The following is a 22,189-nucleotide window of genomic DNA, read 5'->3' on the forward strand; positions in this document are numbered from 1 at the left end:
ATTTAAAAAATGTATCTGAAGTTCTGCCACCGTAATGTTGAGGTACATACATACCTACACATTAAACTTGAAGCACAGAATCTATTTCTTTATCTCATAAATATTTTTAAAACTTAAACTGTTGAAATGTGAAAACTAATTCCCGGGCTCTAAACCGTCACATGTGTTCAGAGCGGTGGGTGGAAGCCACTCAGTCTGTCATAGGGCACAGCCAGTCCGATGTTGTAGTTGTATCCATAGTTCTCTACGTAGTCAGACCGGCAAATGGGCAGAATGTGATCTTGGGACAAAGCATCCTCTGAGAAGTCGTAGTGGCAGATTACTCCTCTGTGTCTGAAAGAAAAGCACAGTGTTAAATTCTTGTTGGACTTTCCATATGTTCTAATTCAGGAAAACAAAGAAGGTCTTAAATTATGCACTTTTAAGCATATTTGAAAAGCGATTACAGCAGAAACATTAGCGCAGGATGAGAACTGCTGTGGATGAAGCGCACTACTTTACTACAGAAATACAAATAATAAAGCTGCAAAAAACTTGAAAACTCTATTCAAATTTTAAACCCCAATGTATTTTTTTCTTAAACTATTTTTACATATGTTTACAGTTTCTTGAAAAAACATTATACTTGATATTTAGTGAAAAATATATTTTTTTATAATATTTCTATACCCACTTCTACCATCTTAAAAAGGGGAAAAGCAGAGAGGTGCAGCGACAGACCTGCGGTGAGCGGTGAGGTCGTCGTCTGTGATGCAGGCCCCCCTCGGGACCTTGTCGTCCGGGATATTGGCAGTGACAAGGCTGCTGCCGCTGAAACGTATGTGCCTCACTGGATGCCTGAAAAACACCAAACATAACATTCATGACGTGTTCACGGTCACACATACGCCACATCAAAACTAACACTAAACTTGGACTAGACTCAGAACTGATCCAGAAGTAGAAAAGACCCAAAGCAAGTCTGAATCAGAAATAAACTGATACACACCTTTTTTTCCATCTGGCTTTTTTGGGGGGGTTGTTATAATAATCTATTATTGTGGTTCTGTGTGAACTTTTGTGCAGCATTAAAATGTACTATTCATAATATTGTGGCTTTGGATTTTAAATTGGCTAAAACCATGACCAAATCAGGACAGTTGACAGCTGTGAATGTGTCTCTAGTTTCAAACATTTCTTTTATCAGTTTTGTCTTGTCAAAGTCTTTGAGAGCATATGCGATGCAGAGGGGCTCACCTGTTGTGCATCTCCCAAAGCTTGGTCCCCATTCTCATCTCCCACACACACACCAGCCCCTCGCCTCCACCGCTTACGATCTTCCACTCATCCGTCTGCACCGAGGTGACACCCAGGTGGTGGGCGTAGAGGGAAGCCACAGAGGCACCGGTCCGAAGATCAAACACTCGCACTCTGAAATAAAAAACTAAAATGTGAAATGCATCCTCAAACTTTAAGCAGACAGAACAATGTCCAACTCAAACATTTTATTAGCTTTATTAGAATGATTTGCGCAATATTATTGTAGTCTAATATAAGCTACAAAATATCATGAAAGAAAAATATTATTAATTACACATTGCTATACTCAAACAAAAGTAAACACCATGGCCATGAGAATTTGATAAAGAAATTAAAGGGAAAAGTGTTAAACCACAAACTGTGTAGTGAGAATTCACAGATGAAAAACATTACAAAACAGAAAAAAACGAAAGACATTCACAACTTAACTGTATAAATGTATGCAACAACTAGTTTCATCATGTTGCAAAACAGTTTAGTCTTAAATCCTCAAAATTGGGTGTTGCAGAGCACAGCCTCTGGTGTAATAGGTAAAACAGTAATTAAATGTCATGCTGTTTTTTCAAGCTCCGTATATGTAATTTTGTAACTCAAATATCAATCCCACCTACATTGTATTTAAAAATTAATAGCTAGGCTTGGTGTAATAGTCACCCAAACAAAAAGACTCATGCCGCCAAGTCCTTAAAATGATGATTAAATTTCAGTCATTACTACTTTAATTACTAACATCAGCATAATATCATATGCACACTAAGATAGAAGACCAGAAGAGCCAGCATTTATTTAGTTAGGCAACTTGTGCCCAGGGGGGACCAGCTCCATCTGTTGTCACCGTGGCCTCATTGCAGCCGAAAGCATCCAGGACATGACCACATCCAGGACATGACTGCATCCAGACCGTCCTCCTTCCAAGCCTTCATTATCATAATCACATTCACTTTGGGGACTCACACAAATTGCACGTCTGCTTCCAAAAATCTTTTAAAGGCCCTGAAACTGGCTAAATAGTCACGGCGGACTTGTTGTGTGCCGTTTACTTTGTGTGCACAGTGGCATTAGGTGATGAAGGCACACATTTTAACAATGAGGACGGAGGGTTATTGGCAGACCACCGGGAGGAATAAATCTGGTGTTGGAGGCGGATCAGACTTCAGCGAGTTGTCAGGGGCCAAGCGAGTCTTCATTAATCAGAAGGAAGTCAGTCTAATAAGGCAATGTTGGGAGATGTCTGGATACTTTATATTTATGGATGAGTCTTTTCCTGTGATTATAATGCACTGACCATGACGGAAACTGAACACGCATTTGCATATAATTTGGCATAAGCTTTTCCCCTGATAGTCTCTGTGGGGATGTCAAATATATGCACAAATGAGTATTGAAAACAAATATTATTTATTTAAAAAAATAAATATTATTTTCATACTGAATAATAGGACAAATTTGACCTTTCCCTAATTTTTGTTTGGTCTTGATCTCTATCAGAACTAGAAAAAGGCAACAGTGTTAACAAGAAATTGTAATTTAGTTGTCATCAAGATTTAGTCAACTGATACATTAGAGTAAGAGTTTTTTATTTTAATAAAATATATATTTTTATCAATTCACAGATTGTCATTGCGTCATGGGACATGTCAAGTTGTGTGTTCCATGGACATTGTTTGTTTACGGCGTCAGAGTCATATTGAGGCCTTGTACATGTTTGTACCACCAATCATCATGGTGGCCTCAGGGCTACAGAGTGAAGGCATTCAGTTTTTGACCGTGGCTGTTGTGTTGAAAATGGCAACGGGTGCCAATAAAAGGATTCTTCACTACAAATGACTTTTGGGCTCTTAATCCATGCGTCCTAAAACCTTTAGCTCTGTCAGTCTAGTAGCTGGTGGTACACATACGGTCTGGTTTGACTCTGGGATTGAAAAGTGGAACATGGATCTAGTCTCCACTCATTCCTTTTCATTTACTTTTTATAATTCAAGGGAAATAACCTTTATTTTGGGGTAATTTTTAGTTATAGTTTGAGTAGACAAAAAATGTATGCAATTTCAGTTATACAGTAGTTTTAATCAGTAAAAATATGACATTGACAGAAACAATGACGAAACCTCAGCAAAGTTGATTTCCATAGCGTACCAGTGTGCTGTTTAAATAAAAAGTACAGAATTTGAGAGCACATACTGCGCCTTAGGTGGTTTCCTTCATGACATGCTAATCTGGAAGAACCAGAACATTAGTACAGCTCAAAAATCATTTACATTTCATTTTTAACTTTTGAAAAAAGGTTAGGTTTTAACATGAATAGGCATGTTAGCCTGTTGCAAATGTTTTTGTGTGTGAAAGTTTTAGGTGGGGCTATGGTTGGATTTTGATGTAGATTATCAGATTATGACCTTGAAACCAAAACAAGACAAATACAAATAACTCAGACTAAACATCTCTGCCTTTTTCTGTCTCCTTGCATCGATAAAAGCATTCCACCTGATATCGCTGTGCACATCCACATGGATACTACCTTTCATCATCCTTTTCACTAATGTTTTTGAAGCCCTTCTGTCTGGACAGATGTGGCATTCTTCCAGGCAGACTTTATCATGAAAACACCACACACAAAGAAAACAGAGGGACACAACTCATTTGGAGATGAAGAAGAGATGCATTAGTGATTGGCCCCATGCCATTCTGTGTAAGGGCCAAGATCAGCGGCTGCTCCCCTATTTTATTTGTCCATCCATGGGCCAGTGCGGGGGAGCCAAGCCTGTGTGCGCCTCTCTCCATCAGAAGGGACAAAATACTACACAAAGGAATTGGAGTGACTCTACAAATGCCCTGGCAACACTATTTTTGTATTTGCCATTCACACACTCTTGTTGAAATATTTTCTCTTACAAACAAAACACATCTTTCTAATGAAGCCATTTTCATTGCGCTGTATTAGGAGTCCTGAGTAGTGAGGAGTGAAGGCAGACAAAGCGAAGGAGCACAGTCTTTCACTTTTAGCCAACTCCTTAACAGCCAGATGGATTTGGTTGTGAATAGAAACAGCAGGGACAGCTTTTGGACGAAGACGAACCGCAGATTTTTCCCTTTCTGCCAGCTCATGCACCACAGCGCCCGCTAACAAGTGAAGAATGAATGAGAATGGCTCTTTTATGTGGCGTTCCTCATCAGGAAAGCCAGGTTATCAATAAGGCAGATGTGGCACAAATTGTTAATGGGATATCTCTATTCAGTGCAACAAAATAAGACGTCAAATTGTCAAAAAGACATCAAATTTTCTTTTTGTTCTTAATCTTTTTAATGTTGTTCAGAAAAGTAATCACTTGGTGCTAAAACCATTTAGCAACATTCTCTTTCACCTGCAGTCGTTGGTACACTTTCAACAGATGGATCCAAGTTGTAACGGTGTAGTTTGTGGTGTTATAAATAAACACCTCACAACATCTGTACTGAATCCTTTTTGTTTATGCGAGTCTTACCTCCTGTCTTTGTTTCCGCACACAACCAGGTGAGGTGGACTGTCTCTTAAGTTGATGCAGGTGAAATCCCCCGCGGAACTGCCCACACAAACGTCTGAGTTGCCCGTCTCCAGGCTGTACACGTGGATCTAAAACACATCAATAAAACTGTAAAGGATAGAATGATAACAATGAGAGCATAATGATATTAACAATGAGAGCATAATGATATTAACTGCTTTCAGCTTTTCCGTCAAAGAAAGAAGTTAACGTTTGCCATTTTTTCTCTGGCAACTTGTGATCAGTTGCGATTGCGGTTCCTTTTTTTAAAAACAGTAAGTATTCTGCCCTCCCTAGACGTCAGTGTAGTTTGGCAGATAGCGAACAGACTTGAAATGAAGACAATGTGTTTTTGGGCCATGTTTATTGCGCCATTCGCTCAAGTTCAATACTTTTTGTAAAACTAACATAAAGAGGCACAGTAAGTCACATAAAAACATGACTACCAAATACTAGCACAGGTTTGCAGCGCTTATGTGCACAACATGAATAATAGAGATACAATGAATAACAATGGAAAGATTGTTAGCATAGTTAGCCGTAATTAGCATAAGTAAAATGCAAACGTGTTCTAATTAGCATATGAATATGGTCGAACTGAACTCATAGTAACATAGAACAACTTATAAGCACACGAACTTCCAGGCATATGCTCCCTTAAACCTTGAGGAAGATACTTTGCACATACAAACAAGAGGCGCAACTTCTGATTATTGCAGACAGAAAAAACATGCGCCCTCTAGAGGACAGAGTTACACCAATAGTCCTTCTGGGACAGCACAGTAAGTGGAGGCTACTTACAGTTCCTTTACCTAAATGACTATTTTGTAACATTTTACTGTATGGACAAACACATTCGCTAAGACAAATTCACTTCTGGCTTTGGATTTCTTCATTAAAGTTACAATGATGTCATCTGGAGCTGGCCTAATTGGTCAATTAGCGGTTAGTGTTTTCTCATCCAAATTAGATGACAAAATAGACTGACAGCCAGGCAAAATTACCTTTGTATGATTAAAACACTTACAGAATTAAACCATGATGGCCGTGAGTAAATGTGCACGCAAAAGTAAAGGACAAAAGGACACGGGATAGAAAAAGCTTAAGATGAGACAAGTTTGCATAAAGTCAAAAGGCCGCATGAGGTAAGTCTTGACCAAGTGCCAGCAGCTTTTGTGTGTCCCTTATTTGGATCCAAGCTGTGGTTTAATTGTGCTCTGATCCAGGGCGGAACCCAAATTGCTCTGGACGCTGAAATGACAGCTTGATAGGATTCGACTGGGATGAGGGAGGGTCCTTCTTATTAAATAACTGTCACACTCACGATATAGTAAAAGGTAGCCGGCAATGTTAAGTGACAACATCATGCTAATGCAGAGTGTACTTTGGCTAAGGAAAGTCTAATGGTGGTTCCAGAGTCTACCTGATTGTAATGTTATTTCTTTCCACAATATTACATTAAATGTATCTACTTTATATTTGCTTGTCTCCATGGAGGTTACTGCCTCACTGTGGAATATTGTAAGCAAAGCCATCTTTATATTTATATATTGAACCTTTATTTTAACCGCAAAAACATCTCCACGGAGAGGTAGTACACCGTTAAATAAAAGCGTCTATAAAAACATGAATAAACCTCTTGATTTGCTGTCAGACTCAGACTTCTATTTGGTCCAAACACCATATGGCGTGGCGAGTCTGATTAGCTTACAGTACATATTGATAACAGATTTCTGGTTTAAAATCATCTGGCATTTATAGTAGTCCACAGGGTAGAGAAAACCTTTACATGAGATTCAGAAAGTTCAAAGAATGTGACAGCAAATGTCAAACTTTACAACACAGCTTTTACTGCAAAAATAACCAATAATTCAATACACATATCAATGAGTGGTTGTTGTTTTTTTGTATTGTCCCTATAGTATGTGCCCCTACAGACACATGGTAGATCAGCACTGTCAGCCAAACCAGAGCATTAAAGGTCCTGTGAACCAACAGAAATGGCAGGGTCCCTGACAACACTTGTGTGTGGTGCTCTGTGGTGGATCGGCTGGGTTAGGTGGATATGCTGCCAGTGGAGATGGCACAAGCGAGGTGAAAGCTTGGGTGAACGCCTGGGTCTTTTCGGTCCATGTGATGGGAAGGGAGCCCAGAGTAATGAGGATCTGGAGGCAGGTTTGACTGAACTGTTATGCACACACACTGGCACCACCACTGAGAGGGAGACTGCTTAAAGATAAAGGGACTGTGACATTTGTAATTCTAAGAAAAGGAAAAGAGCTGTGTACTAGCGACAAACGCGGTCCACATCAAATCTAGACAATGTGCGTGGGTTCATCCGAGTCAAACTGTTGTAAATTAAAAATGTGTCACTCAGCTGGGGAAAAATGTGTGAAATAATTCTGCAGAATACCACCTCTGTGTATTTCAACAGATTTTAATTAAACATATGTTTCCTCACTGAGAGCTGCATAAACCACGTCTGCTCGGAGTTAACAGCCAAGCCATGAGTGTTTGCTGGAAGCACTTATTGCTAGAATTCTTACTAAGTGACAGACAGGTTCATTTTAACAGGCACTATTTAATTAGCAAGGTGTGGACACAATGAATTGACATATTTTTTCTGAGTTATGACTTCCAACTTTTTATAACTTTAGTAACACCACACACTTTAAGCCTCAAAAAGTTACTAAAGAGCTGCCACTCTGCTCAGTGTCCACAGTGTGGTGCTTTAGAGTTAGAGTTCTAATAATGTTCAACTGCAACTGACACTGTAATAATAATAATCATCATAATCATAATAATCATAATCATAATAATAAAAATAATTTAAAAAACGTATTCCAGACTCGAGATTCATTTCCAAGACAAACAGAGGTACGCAAAATATATTATTAAAAAAAAGAAAGATTTAAAAAGACAGTTATACCAGTGTTTCCACATTTTGAACTGCTATCGTCTTGCACACATGCTATGTTTGTGACACAGGACTAGATCCATGCAACAGGATAACACAGGGCTCAGATTAAGGATTTTCACTTGTATAGCGGTGCTGCTATACAATCCGTTAATTTTTCGAAATTTGTATAGCAACATTTTTTCTTTAAATAAAACAGAAAACTTGCAAATAAAATTAGTTGTTGAACAAATTAATCAACACAAAGTCAGATGGCCTTATTTACAACTTTCTTCCATATCATCATCAATCAGATGACTATTTGCAGGAGTCTCGTTTACATATTAATTGTCATTACGCTCACAAAAAATATGTATTAGGTTCTGATGGAAAAATAAAGGTTGCTGTAGCGTTTCCACCATGGTGTATTTTATGTGTTATTCAAATTGTACCGCTCTATTTGACGTTCCATTCCATTTTTCGTTTTGCTATTTGAAGACGGTCCCTAAGTACTCTCGTCTCGGCTCCAGCTGCACATTTGATGACGGTCTCTAAGCACTCGTCTCGGCTCCGGCTGCACATTCGGATCAGTGTAATTCGCTGCGCCCAAAATACGCATCTGATTGTTAAAAACGAGGTTGTGTCACTTGGCAGTGTAAATATGAGTATTTTGGCATGTGAATGATCTGCAAAGACTTTTGCGTTTAGGAGCTATTGACCTTGGAAGTCTGTATCTGTGACTCTAACTTTACCGCACGTGGCTCCTCCCACTTTCAGACTCTGATCTGTGACAGCAGCGGGACTCGTCATGTCAACACAGCGTCCTACATGTGTCATGCCGTTATTGACGATCGATTGACGAGTGATCAGTACTTTTAGGCGTTTTGGTTATACAATGGAACACGCATTTTTGTATGGCAAAAGCTGCAATACAAAAGCACTTTTTTATGACGAATGCATCGCATTTGAGAGAAATTGCGTCGCATTTTGCGATGCGATACCGCTTATTCTGAACCCTGTAACATCTGACAATATTATAATATCCCACTCAGGAGCGAGACTGGGGCCGATTAGGCAATTACACTAACTGACTGAGAACGATGTTTACCTTGCCTGACCCAGCCAGCCCCGCCCACATTCTGTTCAAATGCGTAAGGGTCTGGAATCAGAGTCAGAGCCAATGAAATTGTCGGTAATCCATTTACCGACCAATCCCAGTCGGAGGTTTTAACGCGTCATACAGAGATACGGAAGTAGCGCTTTCCACCCCCGTTCCAAAACATTCAAGATGGCGGAACCGGCTCATGACCCGACTCGTGACCGAGTGTTTACTTCTGCTCTCGCTTCGGTTTGAACAATCAGGAAAGTCCGCTCTACTCGCCGTGATGAACGTGCGTTAGATGCGGTTATACAAAGGGTGTCATCGCGATTCAGGAAACATTTTATGCGTTTGGGGATGGACAACGCGGAACACGCCTTGTTGACAAGGGCTACGTAATATCCGGTTAAGCGTGTCACGTTTTTTGCATTCTTGTATTTCTTTTAGAGCAAATACACACGTCTGAGCCCAGCATGGCCATAAACCCAAACTGATCTACAAATCTAATAAATTGTGACTTTCAACACTATGCTGGCCAGAGCTATAGGTGTATAATTGTCAGAAATACCAACCTTCACAGTTTTATCTTTGACGGGGACCAACAAAACAGTTAAAAGAGTCAGGTAAAAATGTATGACTAAGAAAACTGTGAGACAAATGGAAAGCATTGGTGCTAACCTCAGACTTCCAAACTTTAAATGCTCAGCTGAAACACTATACTGCCCACTAGCCTTATTAACTGTGCATTAAGTGGAACAAAAAAATAAATGCAAAAAAGGCTGGGAACATACATTTTACAAATAAAACATGCAATCGATGACACACAGAACACATCACATTAGCATTGTGAATTATAATACAAAAAACAGTAAATATAAAACATAAAATATGAACACAACATTATTGTTTAAAAAATTAAGCGTGACCTCCACATGCTAATATGATTGCTGCACTTAGATCCCACTTGAATAGTAAAACCTTCAGAGTCAATTAGGAGCACAAGGTGCATAGAAACACAGTAAAAATAGAAACAAACAAATGCATCTGAGAACAACAGAGGATCAAAGTGCTCGTAATTATATGTAGAGCCTACTGAGGTTTACTACTGCGATTTGAAGTCACTATTTGTGCTGTTACAAAATTCTCCAAAGGCCACGTCTAATGAGACCTACACAGTCTAAAGGGATCATGTGTAACGTGGTTCAGTCAATAGAGATTTCATGTGTATATGGTTTATAAACTGTAAGACATGATTGCAATGCTTTTTGGCATTTATATTAGAAAAATCAGACAAGCTAGTACACTATCAGCAATTGCACAGTAAATGTCTCAATGAAAATAATGATGAAGAGAAACCACAAAATAAAATACATTATTTACCTCAGAGCATTTTCAAGGTTGCTTTGGACTCTGGCATCCTTGCTAAGCCTTTCGGAAACCATCTATTTGAATTACACAAATTTGGCTGTTCCAAGGTCCTAGTTTACAAAAAATAAACATTCAGCTCTGGTGTGTAGAGCCGTCCACAAAGTACTCCGTAATGGACAACATTACTATTACTAAGAGGACAGAAGTTCACTTAGGTTGATTAAATGTCCAAAGTTAAATATAAAACATCAAGAGGAGAGAGTGTAGAGGTAGATGTGCACCAGTGTGTCCCCAGCCGGAATATAATGAAAATAAAACTTCTCAATGTACATAATTTGAATTTACAGAACACATTTAAATCATATTCTGAGACCAAGCTTAGTGGGTCGCATTTTAAATAAAAATTATTAAGAACTGCTGATCTACGTATATAATAAATACTGAATTTTGTAAATGTTTCCCAATAGTGGCTGAATGATAGTAGACAGTAGTACCTTGTTGCCTCCATCGTGCATACCCCAACCAGTGCGCTTCACCCCAAAAGCCACCTGGGTCTGGGAGACGTCCAGGCAGGTAACAGGATGACCATAGACGGAGTGAAGAGTGTGTGGTTCCTGTGTCTGAGAGTCCAGCAAATATACACTGTCCCCAGCAGCAACAGCAGCCATTGGCCCAGGCTTTTCCTTACCAGGAACCACCACTAAACTTTCCACCTGCAACAAGTCAGAGGTGTGAGTTAGAGCTATTGAGTATTGAGGTAGTAGTGCTTCCCTGTTTTCACGTTTAAGCATAGAGGCAGTGTATGTAGATGATGTACACATTTTACTTAAACATTTCTCCATAGTCAATATTGACATGTTCTATTCAAAAACAGTTTTTAATTGTGGTATTGAATCAATCTCAAGTCAAAAGCTGTTTTTATCTGAGGTATTTGATGCTCACAGTCTTTGAAAGGTGAGCCCGGCACACGGTCTTCCAGTAGCCACAGTCATCCGGCCGGTCGAGACGTACATCCGACCCAGAGGAGGAGCCCAGGACTGGAGCATCTGGGCTCAAGGCCAAGGTCCTGATCCCCTCAGGGCACTGGTAGTGGTAGATAGGCTGCCCTCCTGTCTCAGTGCTCCACACATCCACACAGCCTGCACACAGCAGTTGATAGTAGAGTTATTTTATTCAACAAATATAACTTAACTGCCATTTCTAAGGTAGGAATTTGACCAGCTGTTAAAATAACAAACTATCTTTTCATTTTGTTCATAATAAACTCCAATAATAATCTAAAAAAGAACTGCAGGACTGATTCTCTGCTGCTGATTGCTTGATTGCTTGAACACGACCCGGAGAATCACAAGTAATTGCAGGGATGTGGGCGGGGATAAGATGTAGGTGAAAACAGAGACTGTCTGAGCACTCATGCCTCAAATACAAGACGATTCAGGATTAGTCAATCATGAATGAATGAATCAAATTATAACTGAGTAAGCTCATGATGAACACTGTTGAAAACTCATAAAGCTGATTTTGCATCGTATTTCTCGTTTAGCCTGAGCACTCACCGTCTTCATACGCAGCTGCAGCCACAGTTCTGTTCACCTGCACAAGGCTGACATAAGGCCGTGGCTCTGTGTTGGCAGACAGGCCGTTAGGTTTCAGATAGGACGCGCCTGAGTCCCAGTGCAGTGTATCCCACAGCCTCACGTCTCCAGAAGTATATCTAAAAAACATAATTCTTTAGTTCTAAAACAGTTCAAAAAAAGGTGCTCCAGAGTCCAGTTTATGTTTGAGTAAAATCACCATACTTTGTATTAGTTTGTAAGGGGGGCCTTTACGCGCCCGCCCATACGCTTTTCCCACAGTTTGATGTCCCCCACCCAAGGAGCCCCTCTGGCAATGGCCAGGGACGTGTTCTTAATGAAAGTGATTGCAAATTTAATTACTAGGTTAATAGCACCCAAACCGCCTACATATTTCTTAAATTCTTCTTTCGTTTGATCAGATTTTAATTTCCAGTTAATGTCAGAGCATTTATTACATATGAGTAAGCCTTATACTTTGATTTTAAGAGTTGATGTTTGTAGTGATTTTTTTTGTTTACATGTCAGATCCAGACGGCTTCAGTCTTGTTAGGCCCGAGCGCCACAAGCTGGCGAGAGGCCTATTAATCTCGTAAGGCCGTGCGAAGCACGGCTGCGAAAGTGCGCACGTAGTGCGCACGAAATCGAGCGCGAAGCGCTCGCCCACTTCCAAACACTCACTAACGCACTCCTTCACTCATGCACGCCCCGTGCATACTAATTAGTAGTAGGAAAATGGAACATTACCGTTGTAAACGGGCGAAGCCCGTGCAAAAGTGCGCACTAAACGAGCACTTTACATTGAGATGACGACCACAAACGGTCGTCATCCCCATATAAAGCACTCATTTGCGCTAAGTAGCTCACGAATACGTTCCCCATCTCTTGCATGTTCCGTGCATATAAGCATGTAATGCAAAAATTGAACATTATTACTGTATAGAGGGCCAAAAACACAAAGGGGGCGGAGCCCACTCAAAATTAACGAAAGTACCCGTCAGTGACCAGGGACCCACACCATGAGGTAGGAAAGCGCGAGCGCTTTCCGAAAATGTATAGTTTATGATATTTGAAAAATGGGAAACATTGTTTTCGCATCGGAAATATTATTCTTTCTTTCTTTCTTTCTTTCTTCTCGGGACCAACCCCCCTATTTTTCACCCAGTGAACATTGACGAAAAGTCACAAAAATTTGCACACCTCTAAAAATCGTGCCTCTCTACATTCTGGCTATTTCCCTTTTCTAAAATAAAAAAAAATTGGCGCGTCAGCGCCCCCCAAATGTACCAAAAATGCATTTAGAGATGGGAAATGACCCAAAAAAAATCTGATCGTAGAATCATGAAATTTGGCGCAGAGGTAGATGGTGACAAGAGAAGTAAAAAATATTATTACGGCAACGCCGTCCGCCCAACCAAATGTCGGCCATATTGCTTCAAAAATGGCTAAACATGACTTCGGAGTTTTTCCAAACGCCGTACTTTTACGAACTCCTCCCAGGGCGTTGGCCCTAAAAAGCTGAAATTTGGTGAAAATGCTACTGAGGAGTGGGAAATCAAAAGTTATCCAAATTACATTGATACCTGTCACGGTCTCTGTGCGGCGAAGCCGCAAACTGTAGCAAGAATTTCAGAAATCTCCCAAATTTAACATTTCTGCCGTTTGCGCAGATAAAGTCCGAATTGCGTCAAATTAGAATCGGTTGTTAAACTCTTTGTCCTAAACCTACTTGAAGTGAAATAAATTAATTTGGAGCCACAGCGCCCCCTACAGATTTTATATGGAGGTTAAATATTTAGTTTTGCGAAATTATATGAAATTTGACACACAACTCAATTTTGGCATCCCCATCAAAAAAGTCAATGAGACCCATGTCATAATTGTTATGGCTTTGCCGTAACGATGACCGAAACCTTCCATGTTATTCCAATGGGGAAATCGCCAGAACATGTTTACACTTTAGACTTTCACAAACTCCTCTTAGGGCGTCAGCCCTATTAACCTGAAATTTGGTGAGACTCATCTTCAGGGGTGGACCATCAAAAGTTATCCACATTTTTATTCAAAGAGTCACGGTGTCTGTGCGGCAAAGCCGCACATTTTGCCAAGAATTCAAAATAAAATTGCTTTTTGATGGTAAAACAAAGGGGAGAAGATGTGACAGCGTCACAGATTCAGCAGTAGGCGTAATAAAAGGACAAATGGGCGCGTTAGAGCCCCCTCCTCTTGCGGCGTGGCGGCGGTGTGGCGGCGGCGTGGCGAGGGCCGATCATTGCCGCTTGCGACTATATTTGAGATTTAGTTTTGCACTTGAAGCATGTTCATAGATTGTAAAAATAGAATTTGAATGTTCTAGTCCAGTTTGGTTTCGTCTGTATAGGCAAAAGCTTTAACGTTAACTGAGGCATATTAAAGATCAATCCCTTTGATATTTGAACATTTGTTAATTTCAGTTATTAGAGGATTAATGGCAAAGACATAAAGAGGACATCCCTGTTTTACCCTGCGACACACATTAAACGATTCTGTTAAAATTCCATTCACATAGAGGATTTAAAATACAAACATTTGATCATATCAATAAAAGCTGTAGGAAAACCATATTTAGACAGTAAATATTCCCACGAAAATCAAAAGCTTTTTTTTTGGTTAAGCCCAAAATATAAAGGTTCTGGTCTTCCTTACTTAAATACAAAACTTCCTTTTAAGTGCACGGATTGTCCCACATGACCCTCCTTTAATCGCACAAGTTTGTTCTTTTTCAGTAATTTCTTCAAATACATCGTTCATTCTATTTATGATAATGTTTTGCCAGTATTTTATAATCTGTGTTCATGATCGTTAAGTGCCTGTAGTTATTAATCACATTTGTTTCCTTATTTGTACAGCAAGTTCATAACACCTTCATAGAGTGTGCCCCAAACAGCCCCGGGACAGACCCTCATTATACATATGAGTTAAGAATTCACTTATATCATTAAAAACAATTGATAAAATTCAGAGGAAAGTCCATCAGGACCGGGACATTTTCCACGGTTAAATTGTTGAATTGCGTGTTTAACTTCTGATTCTTGTATTTGTTTGATGATAGGGTTGAAGTCCAGGTGGCTGTACGTGGAGACGAGTGTCAGACTCATCCGGGATTATGCTTTGGGGATTTTCTGTACATATTTGTTTTATTATTTCACATTTTTCTTTCTCTTTTGTAAAAATGGAACTTGGACTGAATCTATGAATTTATCTTTTGACACTATTTCTTTGATCTTAGTTACAACATCTTGAGGGTTTTGTTTAAGATTTATGTACTCAGCTATAAATTTATCATAATTGGCATTTGGGCCAATGACTGCTGTTTCTGCTGGGGACAGTGTTTATTTGCTGGACTCTCAGACACAGGAACCACACACTCTTCACTCAGTCTATTTTTGTTACTTAGATTTTATAGAAAACCTTTTACTCTTTACTTGAATATTTCCCAGAGGGAGATGTAAGATTCGGTTAAGCACATTAAATCAATTATTCTGTGAATTTGTCTTAACTCATTTGTTGCATCTACATTTTGGAAACATCGAACGCTGACTTTCTAGTATTCCTTTTGTTCAGACGTCTGGACTATCAAGTGGTCAGAGAAATCAGTTAATATAGTTTTGTAATTGAAGGCCTTTATATTGGAAGAAATATATATATATACGATCAATTCTAGTTTTAGTTTTAGTGTCAAAACGCGTAAAGTCTATATTATTAGGATACAGTGCTCTGTAGACATCAATCAAATCTTCAGTTTTAGAAGTTTTCCCTCTTTGCTAATTTGTATTGGAGTGTTTGCTATTCCGTCATTTAAATTTGTCACAGTATTAAAATCACCACATAAAATGATATTGTAGCTAACAAGTAAACATTCTTTTAACTTACGAAATAATTTACATTTGCTAAAACTTGCAGGTTACAGTAAACATTAATAATTCTGTATTTGTTATTTTTATAGATTTTTAAAAAAATTAAAAAAATAAATATCCCAACACCGTCTTTCCCTCTTTTCTTCACCCAGACTTGTTGTTATTTGGTTTCTCATGAACTTTCACAAGTTAATGAGTGCACAAGGGTTTGAACATCTCACTGGTGTTGTTTGGGTAGAACCATACATAGGCCATTATTAGGCCATTCAATGAGTGATAGACCAGTACCTATCACATATATACACGAAGAACCATATCAAAATAAATGTATTATTAATTAATGCATTGCATTGACTGACAAAACAAACACATTATTTTTGTACGAGACTAAATAGAAAATATAGCCGCAAGCGGCAATGATCGGCCCTCGCCACGCCGCCGCCACGCCGCCGCCACGCCGCAAGAGGAGGGGGCGCTAACGCGCCCCAATTGTCCTTTTATTACGCCTACTGCTGAATCTGTGACGCTGTCACATCTTCTCCCCTTTGTTTTACCATCAAAAAGCAATTTTATTTTGAATTCTTGGCAAAATGTGCGGCTTTGCCGCACAGACACCGTGACTCTTTGAATAAAAATGTGGATAACTTTTGATGGTCCACCCCTGAAGATGAGTCTCACCAAATTTCAGGTTAATAGGGCTGACGCCCTAAGAGGAGTTTGTGAAAGTCTAAAGTGTAAACATGTTCTGGCGATTTCCCCATTGGAATAACATGGAAGGTTTCGGTCATCGTTACGGCAAAGCCATAACAATTATGACATGGGTCTCATTGACTTTTTTGATGGGGATGCCAAAATTGAGTTGTGTGTCAAATTTCATATAATTTCGCAAAACTAAATATTTAACCTCCATATAAAATCTGTAGGGGGCGCTGTGGCTCCAAATTAATTTATTTCACTTCAAGTAGGTTTAGGGCAAAGAGTTTAACAACTGATTCTAATTTGACGCAATTCTGACTTTATCTGCGCAAACGGCAGAAATGTAAAATTTGGGAGATTTCTGAAATTCTTGCTACAGTTTGCGGCTTCGCCGCACAGAGACCGTGACAGGTATCAATGTAATTTGGATAACTTTTGATGTCCCACTCCTCAGTAGCATTTTCACCAAATTTCAGCTTTTTAGGGCCAACGCCCTGGGAGGAGTTCGTAAAAGTACGACGTTTGGAAAAACTCCGAAGTCATGTTTAGCCATTTTTGAAGCAATATGGCCGACATTTGGTTGGGCGGACGGCGTTGCCGTAATAATATTTTTTACTTCTCTTGTCACCATCGACCTATGCGCCAAATTTCATGATTCTACGATCACATTTTTTTTTGGGTCAGTTCCCATCTCTCAATGCATTTTTGGTACATTTGGGGGCGCTGACGCGCCAATTTTTTTTTATTTTAGAAAAGGGAAATAGCCAGAATGTAGAGAGGCACGATTTTTAGAGGTGTGCAATTTTTTTTGACTTTTCGTCAATGTTCACTGGGTGAAAAATAGGGGGGTTGGTCCCGAGAAGAAGAAGAAAGAAGAAAGAATTAAAGCCGCAAGCGGCATCCAACGGCCCTCGAGGGCCGACGGCCTTCCGACTCTGCGCTTTCGACTTGATAAAGATGGGGCCCTTATTGTGTGTTGAATTAAAAAATAACTTGACAGACGGCGACACATTGGACATGGCCAATCCAGTGCAAATGAACACAAGTGTCAGTCAAATTTGCTGCTCCGCCGCACAGAGACCGTAGCACTTAGAATATAAATATGGATAACTTTTGATGCCCCGCTTGTGTGGATGATATTTCCCAAAGTAAAGCTTGATCGGGCTATTGCCCACGGAGGAGTTTGTTAAAGTGTGAAGCGTAAATGTGAACATTTCAAAGATTTGGCGTTTTCCCATTTGTGACAGTATGTTTGCAGCTCCACGGCACAGAGACCGTAGCACTTAAAATCAAAATATGACTGACTTTTGATGCCCCGCTTGTGTAGATGATTTTCCCCAAATATGAGCTTGATCGGACAATCGCCCTAGGAGGAGTTCCTTAAAGTGTGAAGCGTAAAAATGTGGTGATTTGAGCAATTCTGCAATTTTCCCATAAGGATAACATGGGATGTTTCTGTCATCGCTACGGTTACGCCGTACAAAATATGACTTTGGCTCTCATACTTTTATGATCAGGATGGCAAATTAGAATTTTGTTCAAAATATCATGTCATTTGGAAAAACTCTATTGTTTATAGGCCACTCTGAAGGCCAAATATTCAGAATTCTGGGAAACGTTTGCGGCTCCGTCGCACAGAAACCGTAAAAGCTATCCTTAAAATTTGGATAACTTTAGATGCACCACTTGTCTAGAGGACGTACACCGATTTTGAGGTCGGTGGGCAAAACGCACTAGGAGGAGTTCGTTAAAGTGTGAAACAGAAAAATGTGGATATTCGAGAGATTTAGCGGTTTTCCCATAGGGATAACATGGGAGGTTTCTGTCATCGCTACGACTACGCCGTAAAAATTAAGGCATTTGTCTGATAAGCTTTTTTGATCGGGACGGCAAAATAGAATTTTGGGTAAAGTTTAGACAATTTTGGTAAAACTAATTTTTGACCTTCAATGTTAATTTAAAGGTCACTCTGTAGGGGGCGCTATCGCGGCCATTTCAATTCTGTCATCATAAACTGGTCCAAACTAGAAAGTTTAACAACTGATTCAAATTTGGTCCTAATCGGACTGGTTTTGATCAAATGGGAGCAATTTTTAGATCTGCAATATTCCAAAATAAGTTGTCCAACTTTGCGGCTGCGCCGCACACAGACCGTTAAAGGTATCTCAAAAAATTGAATAACTTTAGATGCCCCACTTGTCCAGAGGACGTACGCCGATTTTGAAGTCGGTGGGCAAAACGCCCTAGGAGGAGTTCGTCAAAGTTTGACGTGAACAAAATGACTAACACAGCGTATTTTCATTTTCAAAGGAAGATGGCGGCCATAGGGTAAGTCTGGGGGCGTGGCCACAGTGATTTTTTTTGTTCGTCCTCACGAGAGGAATGCGTGTCCCGAATTTCGTAGCTTTACGCCAAAGTTGACCTCGGGGCGTCTCCCATAGGCGCAATGTATTTTGACTTTTGTCGGTGGCGCTGTCGCGCCATTTTTTAACGAAAAAAAAATGGCCCAGAAAAAATCAAATTTTTCGCCGTTTCTGAATTTTGGGCAAAGTTTGGTGAGTTTTTGAGCATGTTCAGGGGGTCAAATTAGAGTTCAAAGCGCTGAAGAAGAACAAGAAAAATAATAATAAATATAGCCGCAAGCGGCAATGATCGGCCCTCGCCACGCCGCCGCCACACCGCCGCCACGCCGCAAGAGGAGGGGGCGCTAACGCGCCCCAATTGTCCTTTTATCACGCCTACTGCTGAATCTGTGACGCTGTCACATGTTCTCCCCTTTGTTTTACCATCAAAAAGCAATTTTATTTTGAATTCTTGGCAAAATGTGCGGCTTTGCCGCACAGACACCGTGACTCTTTGAATGAAAATGTGGATAACTTTTGATGGTCCTGAAGATGAGTCTCACCAAATTTCAGGTTAATAGGGCTGACGCCCTGGGAGGAGTTTGTGAAAGTCTAAAGTGTAAACATGTTCTGGCCCCATTGGAATAACATGGGAGGTTTCGGTCATCGTTACGGCAACGCCATAACAATTATGACATGGGTCTCATTGACTTTTTTGATGGGGATGCTAAAATTGAGTTGCGTGTCAAATTTCATATAATTTCGCAAAACTAAACATTTAACCTCCATATAAAATCTGTAGGGGGCGCTGTGGCGCCAAATGAATTTATTTCACTTCAAGTAGGTTTAGGGCAAAGAGTTTAACAACTGATTCTAATTTGACGCAATTCGGACTTTATCTGCGCAAACGGCAGAAATTTTAAATATGGGAGATTTCTGAAATTTTAGTTACAGTTTGCGGCTTCGCCGCACAGAGACCGTGAGAGGTATCAATGTAATTTGGATAACTTTTGATGTCCCACTCCTCAGTAGCATTTTCACCAAATTTCAGCTTTTTAGGGCCAACGCCCTGGGAGGAGTTCGTAAAAGTACGACGTTTGGAAAGACTCCGAAGTCATGTTTAGCCATTTTTGAAGCAATATGGCCGACATTTGGTTCGGGGGACGGCGTTGCCGTAATAATATTTTTTACTTCTCTTGTCACCATCTACCTCTGCGCCAAATTTCATGATTCTACGATCAGATTTTTTTTGGGTCATTTCCCATCTCTCAATGCATTTTTGGTACATTTGGTGGCGCTGACGCGCCAATTTTTTTTATTTTAGAAAAGGGAAATAGCCAGAATGTAGAGAGGCACGATTTTTAGAGGTGTGCAAATTTTTGTGACTTTTCGTCAATGTTCACTGGGTGAAAAATAGGGGGGTTGGTCCCGAGAAGAAGAAGAAGAAGAAGAAAGAAAGAAAGAAAGAATAATATTCCGATGCGAAAACAATGTTTCCCATTTTTCAAATATCATAAACTATACATTTTCGGAAAGCGCTCGCGCTTTCCTACCTCATGGTGTGGGTCCCTGGTCACTGACGGGTACTTTCGATAATTTTGAGTGGGCTCCGCCCACTTTGTGTTTTTGGCCCTCTATACAGTAATAATGTTCAATTTTTGCATTACATGCTTATATGCACGGAACATGCAAGAGATGGGGAACGTATTCGTGAGCTACTTAGCGCAAATGAGTGCTTTATATGGGGATGACGACCGCTTCGCGGTCGTCATCCCAATGTAAAGTGCTCGTTTAGTGCGAACTTTTGCACGGGCTTCGCCCGTTTACAACGGTAATGTTCCATTTTCCTACAACTAATTAGTATGCACGGGGCGTGCATGAGTGGAGGAGTGCGTTAGTGAGTGTTTGGAAGTGGGCGAGCGCTTCGCGCTCGATTTCGTGCGCACTACGTGCGCACTTTCGCAGCCGTGCTTCGCACGGCCTTACGAGATTAATAGGCCTCTCGCCAGCTTGTGGCGCTCGGGCCTAATTAAAGCCGCAAGCGGCATCCAACGGCCCTCGCGGGCCGCCGGCCTTCCGACTCTGCGCTTTTGACTTGATAAAGATGGCGCCCTTATTGTGTGTTGAATAAAAAAAGAACTTGACAGACGGCGACACATTGGACATGGCCAATCCAGTGCAAATGAACACAAGTGTCAGTCAAATTTGCTGCGCCGCCGCACAGAGACCGTAGCACTTGGAATAAAAATATGGATAACTTTTGATGCCCCGCTTGTGTAGATGATTTTTCCCAAAGTAAAGCTTGATCGAGCTATTGCCCACGGAGGAGTTTGTTAAAGTGTGAAGCATAAATGTGAACATTTCAAGGATTTGGCGTTTTTCCCATTTGTGACAGTATATTTGCAGCTCCACGGCACGGAGACCGTACCACTTAAAATCAAAATATGACTGACTTTTGATGCCCCGTTTGTGTAGATGATTTTCCCCAAATATGAGCTTGATCGGGCAATCGGCCTAGGAGGAGTTCGTTAAAGTGTGAAGCGTAAAAATGTGGTGATTTTAGAGATTTCGCTGTTTTCCCATTTCTGACATATATTTGCGGGTCCGCCACACAGAGACCGTAGCACTTAGAATCAAAATATGGGTAAGTTTTGATGCCCCGCTTGTGTAGATGATATTCTCCAAATATGAACTTGATCGGACAATCGCCCTAGGAGGAGTTTGTTAAAGTGTGAAGCGTAAAAATGTGGTGATTTGAGCGATTCTACGATTTTCCCATAAGGATAACATGGGATGTTTCTGTCAACGCTACGGTTACGCCGTACAAAATATGACTTTGGCTCTCATACTTTTATGATCAGGATGGCAAATTAGAATTTTGTTCAAAATATCATGTCATTTGGAAAAACTCTATTGTTTATAAGCCACTCTGAAGGCCAAATAGTCAGAATTCTGGGAAACGTTTGCGGCTCCGTCGCACAAAGACCGTAAAAGTTATCCTTAAAATTTGGATAACTTTAGATACACCACTTGTCTAGAGGACGTACACCGATTTTGAGGTTGGTGGGCAAAACGCACTAGGAGGAGTTCGTTGAAGTGTAAAACATAAAAATGTGGTAATTTGAGAGATTTTGCGGTTTTCCCATAGGGATAACATGGGAGGTTTCTGTCATCGCTACGACTACGCCGTAAAAATTTAGGCATTTTTGTGATTGGCTTTTGTGATCGGGACGGCAAAATAGAATTTTGGGTAAAGTTTAGACAATTTTGGTAAAACTAATTTTTGACCTTCAATGTTAATTTAAAGGTCACTCTGTAGGGGGCGCTATCGCGGCCATTTCAATTTTGTCAGCCTAAACTGGTCCAAACTAGAAAGTTTAACAACTGATTCAAATTTGGTCCTAATCGGACTGGTTTTGATCAAATGGGAGCAATTTTTAGATCTGCAATATTCCAAAATAAGTTGTCCAACTTTGCGGCTGCGCCGCACACAGACCGTAA

The 22,189-nt window shown here is 40.3% G+C and overlaps 1 protein-coding gene across 1 annotated transcript in view; it reads right to left on the bottom strand.

Moving 5' to 3' along the window:
• Window positions 1–71: 71 nt before the first annotated feature.
• Window positions 72–22,189, bottom strand: part of fbxw8 (F-box and WD repeat domain containing 8) — a 36,000-nt gene continuing 13,882 nt past the window's right edge. Inside the window, exons 5-11 of the mRNA XM_072433540.1 lie at window positions 11,737–11,894; window positions 11,123–11,319; window positions 10,675–10,893; window positions 4,779–4,906; window positions 1,237–1,410; window positions 721–837; window positions 72–333 (exon numbers count right to left, since the gene is read on the bottom strand). Coding sequence (XP_072289641.1) covers window positions 168–333; window positions 721–837; window positions 1,237–1,410; window positions 4,779–4,906; window positions 10,675–10,893; window positions 11,123–11,319; window positions 11,737–11,894 — 1,159 coding nt within the window. The 3' untranslated portion in view covers window positions 72–167. The remainder of the gene's footprint in view (window positions 334–720; window positions 838–1,236; window positions 1,411–4,778; window positions 4,907–10,674; window positions 10,894–11,122; window positions 11,320–11,736; window positions 11,895–22,189) is intronic.

The sequence above is a fragment of the Eucyclogobius newberryi genome, unplaced genomic scaffold (assembly GCF_026437365.1).
Source record: "Eucyclogobius newberryi isolate DKJ021-1_F unplaced genomic scaffold, fEucNew1.0.hap1 SCAF_6, whole genome shotgun sequence".
In the NCBI taxonomy this organism is placed as follows: domain Eukaryota; kingdom Metazoa; phylum Chordata; class Actinopteri; order Gobiiformes; family Gobiidae; genus Eucyclogobius; species Eucyclogobius newberryi.